This window comes from Pogona vitticeps, chromosome 4 (genome assembly GCF_051106095.1).
Source record: "Pogona vitticeps strain Pit_001003342236 chromosome 4, PviZW2.1, whole genome shotgun sequence".
NCBI lineage: Eukaryota > Metazoa > Chordata > Lepidosauria > Squamata > Agamidae > Pogona > Pogona vitticeps.
Window position 1 is genome coordinate 225,193,962 of NC_135786.1, and position 15,291 is coordinate 225,209,252.

The following is a 15,291-nucleotide window of genomic DNA, read 5'->3' on the forward strand; positions in this document are numbered from 1 at the left end:
GATTTCCACAGACCCTTTTGATTCCTTGAGTATAACATTACACAATCATGTTTTTAAGAAAGCAAATAAAACTGTAACATGACAAAAAGACATTTATTATCTTTTGTGTACTCAATATATTCAGGCAAGCAGTGTTTATGGAAAAGAATGACGAGTGGGAGTGAAATATGTCAATGCAATATATTCATTACCAAGTGCATAGCCATTTGAATCAATACTTAGTATTTTCCATATAACTGTCTTTTCCAAGGCAAATCTTCTGAGATAACACAGCTGACTACGGCTCAACTCCTTTTACATCACAGTTTCTCTGTCTCTCTCTGCATAAACTCTTTATGTTTCTGTTTCTCTAATTTACTCCTATCCACAGACCTTGCAGCTGATCTTGGTCCGTGTTTTCTACTTTTTGGCTCCACTTTTCCTCTATTAAATCTGGAATTCCAAACAAATATAGATGTAGTATTTGTTGGGAGTTCTAGATTTCTTCTCAATCATATTTTTCAATTATGCGTTTAGGTCCAATTCTTGATGCCAGTCTTTTAGGACAAACTAGGGATCACGAGGCCATTCTCACTCACTCCCCCCCCCCCGCCCCACACAACTGGTCTTCCATTCTGATGAGATGGTTTAATGTGGGAACTATACTGGATCATCTTGTGGCAAGTAGTTTCAGAGTATCCATAGGTTTTCAATAGGCAAGTGTGAATGGTGGCAAATGTCATTTGGCAAATAAAATTGTCATCTGGTAACATTATAACCAATAATTCTGCTTTGCTTTCAGTGCACACCCAGGGTGATTTATTAGAAACAGAGGGAGGGGAGCACTGAAGGACTTTCTCGATTCTGTAAGTACCCTCTGTCACAAAATATAAAATATCTGCTCTTTAAAAGAGGCCAAGGAACGTAGCTTCTAATGAGCAGGTGTTTTGTGCTTTGGGGCAAAGGCTAATCTGAATCCAAATCCCTCACAACCAAGGGGTGTTAAGAAATTGCCCTTACACTGGCTTAACTTTGTGCAAGCACTGTGGCTCTAGTCATGAGCTGGAGAAAGTCTGGATCTGGTACAACCTGGCTGTCCCCATACTCTGCCTTTTCTCCCCCCACCTTTTTGGGGTTCTTTCTGCCAGGAGATCTTCACTGGCTGAAAAGCAGATCAGCTCACACAACCAACTGCCCTGTCTCCGAGGTCTTTGGGTAGAAAAGGGTTCAACCAGGAAAACAGAAGAATATTGTGCCCAATTCTAACCCTTCACTCAGTGCCTTTTTGAATCAGGACTGCACTACCTGATGCATTTGAATTAGGACTTCACTTAGTGCTTGGGAGTAAATTCCACTGAACAAAGTGGCACTTACTCTTGAGTAAAGCTGCAAAGCATTGCTCTAGATGGCTATGATTTACCTCATGGGTCATTTCATTAATCCTTCAAACCACCCATTCTCAATGGGCGCCATATGGCCACCAGCAGGACCCTGGCACGTTTGAAGGGGGCCACAGACTGGAAACAATTCTTCACATGCCACCTTATAAGGTTTGTTAAGCAACTTATACAATCCTGATTTGGCTTATACTTCGTTCATATTTATAGTTGTGGCCAAAAAAAAGGTTGAGAATGGCTATGAAACACTGCAGAGGTACTGATATAGTACAAATGTGTCTGTTTAGTTGCATTTATATAGAACAGCAACATGTTATGCTTAAGATGCTTCTAAGTTGTGACCAAAATACAAGTTTCCTGCAGTAAACCGAACTATTCCAATATGCAGTGTTTCACTATCAAATATGTATTTGCTAGTCACAGTATTTTGACACTTTTCTTCACTCTTATGGAACTTGGATTATCTATCTGGAGTGGAAATTGTTCAGTGGTTAAATCTGAGGCATATTGGGTTATGCTGCCCTCCAGTGGTCAAAAGTGTAACTGAAAAATAAAAAATAAAAATTTAATGGATCCTATTTAATAAAAGAAAATCTGGATGCAGAGCCAGATGTTGGGAGTTCAGCTCCTCATTGTGCCTCCGTAGTCACAGGCAAGCTGCACAGTCCCACAATGCCCCAGAAGAAGGGAATGCACTTCTGTGCGTTCTCTACCTCGAAAACCTTGAAAAGGTTTGCCATCGTCAGAACTGATTGGATGGCACACACATACATTTAATAATATAAGAGAAATCTTAAATAGGATCTGTTAGCACTGGCTATTTTTGCAAGATATTTCTGCACTTTAAATATAGAGTAACTTTAAACAGCAGCACACAATATGAAACCATTAGTATCACAGAATCACTTGCAGATTTAGTTCTGGAGCAGATAAAAGTCAGGGATTACAAAGAAATGTACTGGACAGTTCAAGACTTAAATTAGATTTTCAGTTACATTCATAGCATTGCTTGTGACTGCTATAATACCACATAATCTGAATACCAATTTCTGATACCAATAAAGTTGTGTATTCTTTAAAATGTTCTAAAGTTGGAAAAAGTCAATTCATCTAAACACTGTACAAAAGATCCTACTATATAGAGAGTAAACAGTAATCTAATTTAGTAGTATAGTTTAATGGTCAGATATGCACAATTGTTTAGGGGATACATGAACTAATATAAATGTGACACGTAATTTAAATCAATGCATCAAACAAGAGATCATTGCACAAAAAAGACAAGCTAACGACACCCATCAATCACAGTGACAGATACTCTCTCCCTCTCCCCCTCTCTCATCACAAAAAAACATGCTGATCACCCTATCTCCTGAAAAAAGACAAAAGCCATTCCCCCAGCTATAAATACTATCCAACAAACACCAACAGAGTATGGACAGAGTTCCTACTCCAGTCCTCTGAAGATGCCGGCAACAGAACATGGCCAAAGAGCCCGAAAAACCCACAACAACCATCAAACTAGAGATTCCCTCCATTTTTACAAGCATGCCATAAATGAAATACAAAGCTTGACTTGCTTTACTTCAGGGTACATATTGCACATATGAAGCTTGGCAGATCATGGCATGATTGTATATTTAGTTTACTAAGCCAGGAAGCAGTACAGCAGGGAAGAGAGAGACGGGAATGCACGCTTGACTTCATGCCAGAACAAGACCTGGGAAACTGTTCCTCCTGTCTGAGTCTGCCATTAGCAGAAGCAATGTAAATCCTTCATACTACTTCTCTATGTGTGCCAGAAGATGTCAACTGCAAACAACCGTGGCTAATCTAAGCCATAATTTGTGAAGACCTCAGTAAGAGAGAGTCAGGGACAAAGGAGAAACAAGTGAGCCATACCCATAATGGTTCAAGAATAATTCTGCTGAAGAAGAGAAGAGGCTTGATAGCCCCATGGAAGCTGTATGAGCATAAAGTACAGCATGGCATAAGCCACAGAGACTAGTGTAGGACATGGGATAGTAAGAGTAACTATTGCTTTAGCGTATCAGGGGAACAAAAAAGGCTGCAAGAGGGAGATCAGAAAGTATAGAGGGATAAGGTAAAGGTTCCCCTTGACAATTTTTGTCCAGTCGTGTTTGACTCTAACGGGTGGTGCTCATCCTCGTTTCCAAGCTGTAAAGCCAGTGTTTTGTCCATAGACAGTTTCCATGGTCATGTGGCCAGCGCAACTAGACATGGAACACTGTTACCTTCCCACTGAGGTGGTCCCTATTTATCTACTCTCATTTGCATGCTTTAGAACTGCTCGGTTGGCGGGAGCTAGGACAAGCGACGGGAGCTCACTCCGTCATGTGGATTCTATCTTACAGCTGAAGATCTACAGACCTTACAGCACAGAGGCTTCTGCGGTTTAACCGCAGTGCCACCACGTCCCGTGGTGGGATAGGGAACTGTAAAAAAAGAAGACTTTTTTTAAAAAAAGGAAGCTGGAAGAAAACATGGCCTGGCATTAGTACAAAAAGGACTGATGTAACTACAGTCAGAGTTAAAAGGATAGCATTCTTATTTGACTAAAGAAAAAATATATAGAGATCAAGAAGTAGCAAATGCAATATGGAGACAGCACAGGTGACTGGATGCTGTTTGTGAAATAATTATGTAGCTACTTAATATGACCAGAGAGAGAGAACTGCAAAACAATATGAATGCTTCTTTATTGTCTATGTCCCGCAGAGACAACATGCTACTGTCATTCACAGCTCATGCAACCATACTGTCAATGTGTGAGCTGGTCCCCAGGCTCGATGAGGGGAACAAATAATCAAGGAATAATAAGAGACAATTCCAAGGCTGGGTGCCTGTGAAGTGACAGCATGCTATCTGTAATATGCTCTCAGTTAAGAAATATGTTGATTTACACAGAAGTCATTTATAGATATATAATAAAGAGAGAAGTCAGAGAAGAATGTCCACTTACTGCTGTTGGGTCTTTAAGATGCAACTGCTTTGCTGTTACCTGTTTGAAGCCACCAGGGTATCTGCAAAGCAAAGCGAGAAAAACAAGGAAATTTAAAAATGCTTGTATAATTCAGTGCTTACAAAAAGTTTATCAACTAGAAAAGAAAAACATGCATGCATGGTAATGTAAACATTATTAAATGGATTGGTTTAAATTAGAGACTAAAAAAAACAGAAGAGGGATTTCTTATACTGTACTGAACTTTTTCTTATTCTAAAAAACCACTACAATTAGTCACCACTTTTCTGAGGTCAGTATGAGATTGTCTCAAAACTCAGCACAGTATAAGACCACACTGACCCTTCTTTTTGAACTTGAGGAAAGATCATCATGTGTTACCTATCTTCAGAGCAGGCAGAAATAGTGTGAGAGATTCACCACTCATCCCAGTTCCTAAGCCCAGCAACACATTAGACACGCTAGTCTGTGCACAGAAAGTTGGAGAGGGGAAGGGAGTTTACCATGAATTATGACCAACTAACAGCTAAACCTAAACCTAAATTAAAAATAAAACCTGTGATTTCTTGCCAATCAGCAATAATTTGGAGGAAGTCAAATAGGCTCAGAACCTTCACAAATGGGATCTGAAATCTCTGGTACTGTATATAGTGTGTTTAGCCCAAATAAGAAGTAACAGATCTTGTATGTAAGAAATAATAGATCTTGCCAGAAACTGGAGAAATTTTAATGGTTATCTAACAAACATTTCAAACGGATGTGGTGGCGCTGCAGGTTAAACCGCAAAGCCTCTGTGCTGCGAGGTCAGAAGACCAGCAGTCGTAAGATCGAATCCACGCAACAGAGTGAGCTCCCGTCACTTGTACCAGCTCCTGCCAACCTAGCAGTTCGAAAGCACGTAAAAATGCGAGTAGATATATAGGAACCACCTCGGTGGGATGGTAACAGTGTTTCATGTCTAATTGCGCTGGCCACTTGACCACGGAAACTGTCTACAGACAAAACACTGGCTTTACAGCTTGGAAACAGGGATGAGCACTGCGCCCTAGAGTCGAACACGACTGTACTAAATGTCAAGGGGAACCTTTAATTACTAACAAACATTTCCTAAACAGACACAAAACTCTATGCTACAATACGTTATATTTTAAAGAGTTTTTAGCTACTTATGAGCATTTTAAATAACTGATGATTTCGCATGTGCTTTATCTTTTTAAAAACATTTGTCATTTCAAGACAGTAAATGCATAATTCTGCTATTTACTTTTCAGCCTAGCAGCACAATTCTAGTTGATTTCTAAACTCTATGCAGATCAACAATTGTAGTGTTGCACTTAAACAGAAACAATATCACTTTTACGGATTCAAGTATATATTCCTAAACAGAAAGGTTCCTATAACAGAGAGGAAGACAAAAGCCCAACTTAACTAGTTTGTTATTATTTAACAAACCAGTTAATGAGCTGTTACACTAGGGACACAACCTATTTCCCCAGTTGTCTTTGTCACTTCCTCAAGGGTGAAGTATATAAACCTGTATCATATGCTGTCAAATCAATCTTGACTTACAGCGACCCTTTAGATATGGTTTACCAGCTGCTGCTTCTGGGGATGCTCTGGGATTGTGCAGTGTGCTCAAGATTGCACAAACTGTTCCTTCACCAGACAGGGATGGTGGGGGATCAAATTTCCAGCTCCTGCCTTTGCAACCAGGTGCTCCAACCCTCCAGGCTATCTAGAATCTTAGCACTATTTGAACATTTACTCGCATCCTTCATCTAAAACTCTCAGGCAGAATATAATCAATATAGTAACTTTAAAACAATCTAAAACAATTTAAACCATTTAAAACAAGTTTCAACAATTCAACAGGTGAAAAATAAAACCAAAAGCCAAATCATGATCTCACCAAAAACATACTGGTGTACATCTAGATTTTAAGAGTACCTGTACTGAAATTAAGCCAATGTTTGTACCAATCTAAACTCCAAAGAGAAAGCATTCTATTATTGGGGTGCTACAACTGGGAAAAGCCCTCCTTTGGCCTTCCACATCATTTATGTATGAAATCATGGGACACAGATGTGATTCCTGCCTTGGTAAATCTGAATGATCAGGAACACATACAGATAGAAGCACTCTGTCAAATATTCACATCCCAAGCTATTTAGCGCATCACCAATGCTGAGTGCAGACCAGTGACATACTGAAATGAAACCAATCTGAAAAACCAACTGCAATACACATATATATGTTGTGACAACAGTACTGATGTATTCAATATTTTTAATCTTAAGATTATGTAATGCTTACCCAGTATGTGATGCATATGTCTTTTGCTCCCATTTGTTACCAGAAAAGGCAATATGTCTTGTGTTGATTATGACAACATGATCTCCAAGATCACCTAATAATAAAAGAGTCTATTACTGAGATTAGGAATAACCAACTTCTAATACAGGACAGTGAGTGTAAGGAATTCAGCAGGAATTACTTCAAAAGCACGTATTGAAACAATTGCTTCTAATGTCCACCATTACTGATAAATTGGCTTAACAGCAAAGTCTCCACTATTAGTAGATGGATTGCATGCCTCAGCAACATACAGAGCTAAACAACATGCAATCTTTCAAGGCTGTTGGACTGAGCTTCCATCAAACTTAGTCAGCCCATCAAATGGCCAGTGATAATGCCACCATGTTTTTGTCTCTTTACTTTTTATTTCAATTTTGCTTTTATCTATAATGCTTGCAAGACTAATACTTGCACGGCTACCCCTTCTATAAGAGATAATGAAGAATGCAATCCAAGAATATCTGGAGGACCACAAGTTGCCTACTTTCAATATAAAAGCCTGAAGTTAGAATTGAAGTGCTTTGTGTTTGGTACAGAAAGGAAAAAGTTTTGAATTTGTTTTAAATTTAATGTCAGCATTATTACACTGTATCCATAAACAACATTAGGGTGTTGGTCACATCAGGATTTATGGATAGTGGATTGGTGGCTGGTATTCTTACCCTGAATGCTATATTGAATCAGCCTTTACCATCTAAATGCAAATTCATCCCATCCCTACTTTAAAATCAAGGGTGGTCAAATGATCACATTTGCTTGCGGACCATCTTTCAGCCAGGTATGTATGTGAGCTGCAGCTGAAGCCAGGGGTGGATGGAGCCAGAACCAAAAATAAAGAAGCCCACCGCTCTCCCCTCTCATTGCACTTCTTTCCCTCTTCAACTTGTGCAGGAAAGCAAAGAAAGTTCTTGCAGAAGCCTGAATTGATCACTTACTGAAGGCTTTTCATATGAAGCCAAGAATCCTGTGCCAGCAGGCCAAAGCCCATATATAGCCTTATGAACACAAGCTGCCAACCCCTGCTTTGCACTGTGAAAATAAGCCAGCTCTGCTATAGGTAAATTGTTTCCGTCCATGAGAAAACTCACTCAGCGCGTGGAACACAGGTTTGTGTCTCCCTTCAAGTCTGATGGCAGCCACTGCTGCAATTTTGCCAGGTGGCTGCATCTTCGCATCTAGAAGAAACCATGTTCTGGCAAATGTGGCCCATTGCTAGAAAGCAACAACACAAAGGCAATTTAATGTATTGAAATACAGTACATGCGCTTAATGTCGTGAGCCACCCCCATCACCCCTGACCAAACGTCTTGGACATTCTGAATAGAGCTTCATATAGGAATATCCCTGCACAGGTGGCCTTAACGAGGGTCCAGCCTCATGGGGCCAGATGGTCCACTCACCGATCCGCCATGGACGCAATTCTACGAATGGCGCCGCAGCGCGCAATCCGCTTGCAACTGTTCGACCTTGCAGCGAGGCTGGTCCTCCTGTCAGGAGTGGTGAGCGGATCGTGCGCTGCAGTGCCATTAGCAGAATCCCACCGTCTGCAGCGGATCAGTGAGTGGACCATCCAGCCCCATGAGGCTGGACCCTCGTTAACACCACCCGTGCGGGGATATTCGTATACAAACATCCCTATCCCTAATTGTGAACGGTGATGTCTAAGAATCTGCTCTCATTGTGACAAGACGAAATTCACCTTCAACCTGCCTGAAAAGAAACCTTTGCTGCTGGTAAGAGACAGACAGCTATCCTGTCAGAATTAAAAGTAGGTGATCCAAGACACTTTAAATTAATCAGAATAATCCCTATCTTGCAAGACCTGCCAAATCTTTGCAAACAAAAGCTCAAACCTAGGCTTATTTTAACATCACCTGGAGAAAGTTCTCTCTTTAGTACTGCTATGTGAAAAACAACAGGGCTGCCTGCTCCTAATGGGCTGCCAGGCCACAATCCTAAGTAGAGAGGCTTACTTGGGAGCAAAGCCAACTGAAGCAAATGGGAGCAAACATGCCTACTTATCAAAAGGTCAGATGTCACTTAAAAAGGCGTTGCAACATCGTATTTTTCCACATTTTTAAACATTCCCACAACCTACTTTTTAAGACGTTTCAGCTAAAAGAAAAACACTGTCACGTGCAAGTTTTTCCCCAGAAGCAAGAACTTATTTCCACCCTGAGCAGCGTTAAAAATAAAAAGACTGCAACCTTCCCTCCCCAACCCACCCCATCTTCTTTTCCATGCTTAAGTAGTCCGAGAATACGAATTCACTCCGGACTAAGTAACGATCCCGACTCTTTATAGGCATGTTTATCGGGACTCATTGCGGTTTTCTCCCCGTCAGGAAAGCGGCTTGGAAGGCATGGCTTCTCACGGTGGCTGGCGGGAAAACTGCCGCTGAGGTAAAAAAAAATGAGGTATTTAAAAAAAGGAGGAATCTGAGGAGAAAGAGCTGCTCTCACCTGGGCGGCCCTGGAGTAGCTGGCCATGACGCTCCTCGGGGCCGCAAGCGGAAGGAGGACGGCCCGAGAAGGCAGCGCCGGGGCGGCGGCGGCTCCTCCTCCTCTCCCGGGAAGCGGAAAGAGCCAGGCGGGCGAGGCCTAGTAGGCCGCGCGGGAAATTCGAACCGCGGAGACCGGGCCGGCCAGCGAGCAAGCGGGCGGCTGGTCTTGGGCCATGGACCGGTACCTTCTCTTCATGAGCTGGCGGGGACGGCGAGGCGAGGCGGGATCCGGAGGCGTCCCAGGTGCGATTTCGAAAAAAAGGGGGAAGGAGTAAAAGGAGCGAAGGGCAAACTGTCTCTTTTAGTCATAGGTGCCCGTCCATTTCTGGCCGCGGGGACTATAGGCAGGTTTTGATCATCATTATCATCATCATCATTGGTGGGACGTGGTGGACAAGACTGGACTAAATGTCAAGGCAACCTTTACCTTTTTATCATCATTCAAAAACACCAGGCACAGTCAGTCAAAATTATTTAAAAACATTGATTGGTATTCCATAACAGATACAAGCTTTAACAAAAACAAACAAACCTAAGTGTCTGTTAAATATCGGCGCGATATGTATGCTGGTTTTAGTATTGCCGTTTTTTTTCTTAGTTCTGATAGTGTTATTTCTGAGATTTGCAACTGCTTATAGTACTGTGTGAAATGTCTTGATATTGTTCCCAAAGCCCCACGGGGAACGCTGAAGTGCGTTTCATCCACAGATGAGATCTCTGTACTTTGATGATGATGATTTAAATAATATTATCATTTCAGGGCTGGGAGGGACCCTATGGACCCCATGCCGCCCCTTTTCGTTCTACCGCCCCCCTGAAAAATGAAATCGCCCCCTGGGGGGCATTATCGCCCACGTTAAGAACCACTGGTCTAGGCTAGGGGATGCTCTGTTTATGAAATGTAGATATTTTAAAGTGTTTTAACATGGTTTTTAAATCTTGACTAATGTTTAATCATATTTAATACAGTTTTTGTGGAGTATTTTAAACTTGTTTGTACACTATATAGTTCAATATGTACCAAAATACCCAATGCATTCTGGAAGTGGATGGAGTTTTCCTGGTTTGGAATATGAGGAGCTGAAGTCCATTTGACAATATTGCTGCTCCTGAAGGCTTCCAGGAACAGGAAATGCTAATTTTGTGCAGGTGTTTTTTTTTCTTGGTGGGGGCATAAAAATGGCTTTGTGGAGTACATAAAGTCCATGGACTGGAGACTACACTGGATTAGAGTGAGTTCATCACTGGCCACTATGGCATTCATGGTGTTGTAGATTTAAACTAAGACTTACGTTTGAGCTCATAGTTCAGTGCATGTAAACTAGGACTTGAATTTTGCAGATTTGACGGTGGAAAGTATTTATAAGTTGCTGGAAGCAAACTGCACTGCCTGTCTAAACACAAAACATCATGACTTTCCAGGTATGTGAAGCATATATCTTAACATATTGCACTGCTAAAACACTGGAGTATATGCAGTGGTGCCTCTGTGACATTTTGGGGTTAGTCACCCAATATTTTGGACCACAACCCTGGAAATGATAGAGATAGGTATTCCCCCATCCCTGTCCTACTTGTGCTACATCAGTTTGGGTTCAGATTTGAATGTGGGACAGAAACTGATGTGATTGTTCTGTGAGATTATCTGTGCCAGGAAAGGAATCAGCAGTTGTATGTATGGTCTGATGGGTTTTTTGGACCTTCTAGTGGTATTCAGTGTCTTTGATCATATATCTTTATGGATAGTCTGTCTACATTTGGATGGGGGACACTTTGTCAGTGGTTCCAGTTAGGATTCCAATCCTAATTTGGTGTCCAGTTCCAGAAAGTGGTACTGGGGAAAATTTTTCTTCCCTTCCCTGTAGCAGTTATGCAATTGTGTTCTACCTCTCCTTTCCATCCAAGACAGGTAAGGAAGATCTGAAACTATTCTTTCCTCTAAGAGACATGAAAGGATAATGGAGTAGATAAGACACAAGAAATTTGGTTCTGGCAAATTGGTGGTATTTGTTGCAGTTGTTTTGTCTGTTTAGTTAAGTGGGGTTCAGTTTGGTTAGTGACACTATCACTAATAGATCAGGTCCATAGTTTCGGATGTTCTGAGATTCATCCTTGTTATTCGAGGTAAAGGTGGTCTCAGTGACTCAAAGTCACTGCAACCCAACCTGGAATTTCATACACTGGCAACCTCTTGTGTAGTTTACTGCACCATGCTTTGCCTGGTGCTGCTTTCTAAAACAGTACTGAAATTTATTTATTTTTGTGTGTGTGCTGTTATTGATACTTTTGTATCAACTTTAAATAAAAGTGGTTTAGGGCCTTCTATTTTGTTCTTGAGTTCTTGTACATTATTTTAGTTTTTGGAGTGTTGAGCTTAATAGTTGCAATCTATTAAGCATCTTTGAAGAGGAAAGTGAAAGCTGTGTGTGATTTTTTTTTGTTCTGTTGCAGTTTAATATTGTTTCTCCTTTCAGCTTGTTCACTTCTTGGAATTCCAGATGTGAAGGAATGGTATTTTGCAATTCAGTCAATATGTGGATTTTCTCAGGTGAGTTGGTAAAGTCACACTATTGTCTAAAATATTAAAATGTCTATGTCACCCTCATGGAATTTTCTTTTAATTTAATAGTTCTGTAGTTCTGACTGGGAGAATGTCCAATTTGATCTACAAACAGACCAAAGCAAAAATTCTATTCAAAGAGAAATTGAAGAATGCCTTGGCGATGTCCAAAGTTTAGAGGAAGATAATAATAGCCGGGAATCCCTATCACTCATTGAGTAAGTTAATTCTGTTTTTATATTAATGTTTGAAAAAATACCTGTAGTACAGGCCTCTTAATGTCTAAATAAAAATCCCTGAAATCAAATACACATTTTGTTGTTGACTTTTATTCCCTATTAGTCCTTAGATAGTTAGTTTTATGCCATCAAGTTGGAACCAACTAATAGCAACTCTATTATTTCCAGGTAAGTGGTTTTACCTGTTCCACTGCTCCAGAGAGTTTCCATGTAGAAGTGGGGATTCAAACCCTGATCTCCAGCCTCCTAGTCCATCACTCTATCTACTACATCATACTGGGTATTTACAGTCCCTAGATAGAACCAAAAATAAAAAATAAATAAAAGGAACTCTGCTATGTCTTTGACCTTGGACAGAATCTTAGGCAAGGATACACATTTTGGGAACTAGTCATTTCTCTACAGTACAGAAATGGGCCTAGGATGCTTACCAGAAGAGGATAAGATGTGACAATTTGGATTCTTGAGAAAAGAGAATTGGGTGTGGTTGAGACAGAAAAGATCTCAGCTCTGAGATTAGTTGAAGAAGATGCTCAGCTTGACTAGAAGCACTGGTAGTGATGGGAGTCTAAGAGTCATTGGTTGAAATCCTGATGCTCAGAACAGTAAGTCACAATTAAAATTGCCCTATTGCATCATTGGGGATTTGGTCATTCATTTTCTCCACAAGTCCGATTGATTTAATGGGTCTTCTTTAGTGGCAACTTACCGTGGTAAACAACAGAATTTCAGCCACTGTATTCAAAATGCATTCCCTGTCTGAAACTTTTAGTCGAATTGCAGTTGCCAGATATTATTAAAGACCATGGTGGACTACTCAAGTAGACCGTGTGTCTAATTTGTGTTCATTTATAATTTGCCTTTCAGTGGATAACAATGAGACAATAAGACACTAGTTTTGTTATAGAATTATGGCATAAAGAAATTCAGAATACAGTGGTCATTTTGAGAATAGTGTATAGCTGGCTTCTTAGAATGTCAGCTTATAGGATATGTGTTTACTGCATTGGTAGGCTGCTCAATAGCAGTGTTCTCTAAGTGGGTTATGATATTAATAGAACATATATTATGAAACAGTTATATACAAATACCTGTTCTATATATGACATGTACAAAACTAGAAATGTCTGGTAAAGGCATTGATTAGGTTAATGTTGGACTTAATGTTTTTATTTTGATTTCGGGCCTAAACTGCATGTAAACTGTATATGATAAATGCTAGTAATTTTAAGATTAAACTATCAGTGGTAGCACAAGGGGGAGCCAGAGTTTCTGAAATGTGGAACAGAAATTAATTTCTCTGTTTATGCAGCAATTCTAAACATCATATTCTCAATGAGCCCCCATCACTCAGTGAAGCTTACTTCTGATTAAGCGTATATACTGTATACATTTGCACTGTTAGTAGCAAAACAATAATACTCAAAGTTTTTCAGATAATCCATTTTGAGATCACTGCTGCTTATAGCCCACGTTTTTGCCTGTTATTTTCATGAAATGTCTCTAACAAATGATTCCTGCAAGTCATAGCTTAGAAAATCAGAAATTAGATTTTAGAACTTTAACAGCAAGATGTACATGTGAATTCTGGTGTGATTTGTTCAAGACATCTATTCATGTCCATGAAGAATGTAGGTTCTTTTTCCTGTTCTCCGTATACCACTGTGATATCAGATTCCTTTGTGGCTGAGAACAAGGAATTCAATTGATAAATTAACATTTTCTCCTTACCGTTAACCTGTACTTAAATCAACTGTCTTGAATGCAAGTAGTTGAATTGCTTGTGAAAACTGAATTACCGTTCCCCTCGGCCCCAATCGCTACTGAATAAAATAGGTGCTATTGTGTTCTGATCCCAGTTCTGCTGTGGAAAATGTTTCTTATATTATGTCCTGTTGCAGAAGCTTGGGCATGAGTACAAGATAAAGTGGAGGGGACGGGAGGGGAGAGGGAGAAGTAAAAACCCTGTTCTGTGCTTCTTTGCTCTCTGAGGAAGTGGTAGCTGTTCTGCAAAAACATCCTCTCCTGCCATTCCCTTCCTTTTAGAGGGCAAGACCAGATGTAAATGCAATCTCATCATCATGAAACATTCATGATGGTTTTTTAGATACGTGCTGGAAGGAAAGCAGTCTGCGCTGCCAGAGATGGAAGAAAGGAGGGGGAGGCATGAGTGATTCAACATATATCAGCTGTTGATTTTGAGTTTTAAAAATAAAATCAGAACGTTTTGGTCAGACCAAGGACCGTATGGTTTCCTTCCAATGACTGGCTGACCAAGGGAATTTTTTTTACAGGGAACATTTTGTTCTGTGCTTAACTTGTGTTTTTAATACTGTTTTTACCATGAGGTTTGATATGAAATTTGTTTGTTTTTAAATATTATAATAATTTATTATTTGGCTTTTTATTTTGTTCTTTTAATATTTTAAGCAACCTTGGCTCCTTCAGGAGAAAGGGGCTGTATAAATATTTTAAATAAATAAATATGGCCAAAAATTCTATTTGCATTGTTATTCTCCAGATGCCTACTGGAAGGCTACAACAAAGACATGAGCCCAGTAGTACTCCGTTGCTAGTATTTCCTAGTGATTGATGTTCAAAGACACAATGCTTCTTGTTTGGAGAGGGGGAATATACAGTATGTCCATTGTGGCTGGTAACTATTGATAGCCTTATCCTCCTTTAAGTTGTCCATATTCCACTTAAAAGCCATCCCAAGTGGTCGCCCTCCCCATATTGTGCGTGAATTCCATGGTTCAGCTGTGTCCTGTTTCTCCCATCATTCAGTTTAATTGAATGACTCCTTATTTTAGTACTATGAGAATGGAAGAAAAACTTCCTTATCCACTCCCTTCATTCCATGCACAATTTTATATATCGATATAATGTTCTTTTGTTCAGTCGTTTAGTCATGTCCGACTCTTTGTGACCCCATGGACCAGAGCACGCCAGGCCCTCCTATCTTCCACCGCCTCCCGGAGTTGTGTCAAATTCATGTTGGTTGCTTCGATGACACTGTCCAACCATCTCATCCTCCGTCATCCCCTTCTCCTCTTGCCTTCACACTTTCCCAACATCAAAGTCTTTTCCAAGGAGTCTTCTCTTCTCATGAGATGGCCAAAGTACTGGAGCCTCAGCTTCAGGATCTGTCCTTCCAATGAGCACTCGGGGTTGATTTCCTTTAGAATTGATAGGTTTGTTCTCTTTGCAGTCCAGGGAACTCTCAAGAGTCTCCTCCAGCACCACAATTCAAAGGCATCAATTCTTCGGCGGTC

The 15,291-nt window shown here is 40.4% G+C and overlaps 2 protein-coding genes across 3 annotated transcripts in view; one reads left to right on the forward strand and one right to left on the reverse strand.

Annotated features, from left to right (window-relative positions):
* Window positions 1-9,311, reverse strand: part of MRPL13 (mitochondrial ribosomal protein L13) — a 30,264-nt gene extending 20,953 nt beyond the window's left edge. Inside the window, exons 1-4 of the mRNA XM_020796553.3 lie at window positions 9,177-9,311; window positions 7,803-7,926; window positions 6,673-6,766; window positions 4,360-4,420 (exon numbers count right to left, since the gene is read on the reverse strand). Of these exons, the coding sequence (XP_020652212.1) occupies window positions 4,360-4,420; window positions 6,673-6,766; window positions 7,803-7,926; window positions 9,177-9,203 (306 nt within the window). The 5' untranslated portion in view covers window positions 9,204-9,311. The remainder of the gene's footprint in view (window positions 1-4,359; window positions 4,421-6,672; window positions 6,767-7,802; window positions 7,927-9,176) is intronic.
* A 13-nt stretch (window positions 9,312-9,324) lies between these two features.
* The window catches only part of MTBP (MDM2 binding protein), a 34,930-nt gene continuing 28,963 nt past the window's right edge, over window positions 9,325-15,291 (forward strand). For both annotated transcript variants that reach the window (XM_020796551.3, XM_020796552.3), the window contains exons 1-4: window positions 9,325-9,460; window positions 10,559-10,639; window positions 11,692-11,765; window positions 11,847-11,995. In XM_020796551.3, the coding sequence (XP_020652210.3) occupies window positions 9,391-9,460; window positions 10,559-10,639; window positions 11,692-11,765; window positions 11,847-11,995 (374 nt within the window). In that variant the 5' untranslated portion in view covers window positions 9,325-9,390. The remainder of the gene's footprint in view (window positions 9,461-10,558; window positions 10,640-11,691; window positions 11,766-11,846; window positions 11,996-15,291) is intronic.